Here is a 1,516-nt window from a genome sequence, read left to right as displayed (position 1 = left end):
TCCTGGCAAATATATATATTGGCAACCCACTCCAGTGTTCTTGCCTGAAAAGCTCCCTGGACAGAGGAGCCTTGTGGGCTCCAGTTCATGGGAGTCGCAAGAGTGGAACACAGCTGAGCCACATGCACACACACACACATATATGTAGCTTACCTTCAAAATATTAATTGCAAAATTCCACCTATTTTAGTAATGCCCATTTGTATGAAAATTAGTCATATATATATATATATATATATTTTTTTTCTTTCCTAGTTTTCACATCAACCTTATGGACCTAGTAATAATACTCAGATTTCAGAATTTCTACTTCTGGGATTATCAAATGAACCAGAACTGCAGCCCCTCATATTTGGACTTTTCCTCTTCATGTACCTGATCACTGTTTTTGGAAACCTGCTCATCATCCTGGCTGTCAGCTCAGACTCCCACCTCCACACCCCCATGTACTTCTTCCTCTCCAACCTGTCCTTTGCAGATATCTGTTTCACCTCCACCATCATCCCAAAGATGCTGTGGAACATCCAGACTCACAGCAAAGTCATAACCTATGAAGGCTGCATCATCCAGATGTATTTTTTGTTACTCTTTGGGGCATTTGATGTCTTCCTCCTGACCATGATGGCCTATGATCGGTATGTGGCCATCTGTCACCCTCTGCACTACATGGTCATCATGAAACCCCAGCTCTGTGGTATCCTGGTTCTGTCATCTTTTATTATGAGTTTCCTATATTCCCTGATGCAAAGCTTAATGGTGGTGCAGTTGTCCTTCTGTACAAAGCGGGTAATCCCCCACATTTTCTGTGAAGCCAACTTGATGATCAAACTTGCCTGTTCTGACACCTTCATCTGTGACATGGTGGTATATTTTGTATCAGTGGTGCTGGGTGGTGGTTCCCTTGGTGCTATTCTTTACTCTTACTCTAAGATAATTGCCTGCATAAATGGAATCTCATCAGCTCAGGGGAAGTATAAAGCATTTTCCACCTGTGCATCTCATCTCTCAGTTGTCTCCTTATTTTCTTGTTCAGTCCTGGGAGTGTACCTTACCTCTGCTGATACTCACAGCTCACACTCAAGTGTGATCGCCTCGGTGATGTACAGTGTGGTCACACCCATGCTGAATCCCTTCATGTACAGTCTCAGGAATAAAGATATTAAAAAAGCTCTGAAAATATTTGGGAAGGAAACTAATAAAGAGTTAAGTGTCCTGGGGCTGAAGAACTGCCACTGATTGCAGGGCTTAAAACTCAGAGCATAAATGGTGAATTTTTTAAATTTCATTTTGAAGGTAGAACTTGCTCTTTCTATTTATTTATGGAATTTTTATGTATTTGGTTTCTGTTTATCTATACAAGTTAACTCACTTTATTAAGCTTTCTTCTCTTTGTGATATTGAGAGTTTTCCCCTTTGTTGTCTTCCTATTAATTCTAATTTATTTGCCATCTTGGAAAAGAAATATTTGGACATTCCCATTTATCTCATTGGACTATATGCAATTCTTAATACTTTT

At 40.0% G+C, this 1,516-nt stretch overlaps 1 protein-coding gene across 1 annotated transcript; it reads left to right on the top strand.

Moving 5' to 3' along the window:
- The first annotated feature begins 288 nt into the window (after positions 1-288).
- On the top strand, positions 289-1,236 carry LOC147368283 (olfactory receptor 7A5-like). Its single transcript, XM_086413445.1, has one exon. It carries the CDS (start codon positions 370-372, stop codon positions 1,234-1,236), a length of 867 nt encoding a protein of 288 aa, XP_086269571.1. The 5' UTR covers positions 289-369.
- The last annotated feature ends 280 nt before the right edge of the window (positions 1,237-1,516 follow it).

Source organism: Bos grunniens, chromosome 7 (genome assembly GCF_055505025.1).
Source record: "Bos grunniens cultivar Pamir isolate PY7600 chromosome 7, Bosgru_T2T1.0, whole genome shotgun sequence".
Classification (NCBI taxonomy): Eukaryota; Metazoa; Chordata; class Mammalia; order Artiodactyla; family Bovidae; genus Bos; species Bos grunniens.
Note: the sequence above shows the minus strand (reverse complement) of the source record. Positions and strands in the feature narration are given on the sequence as shown.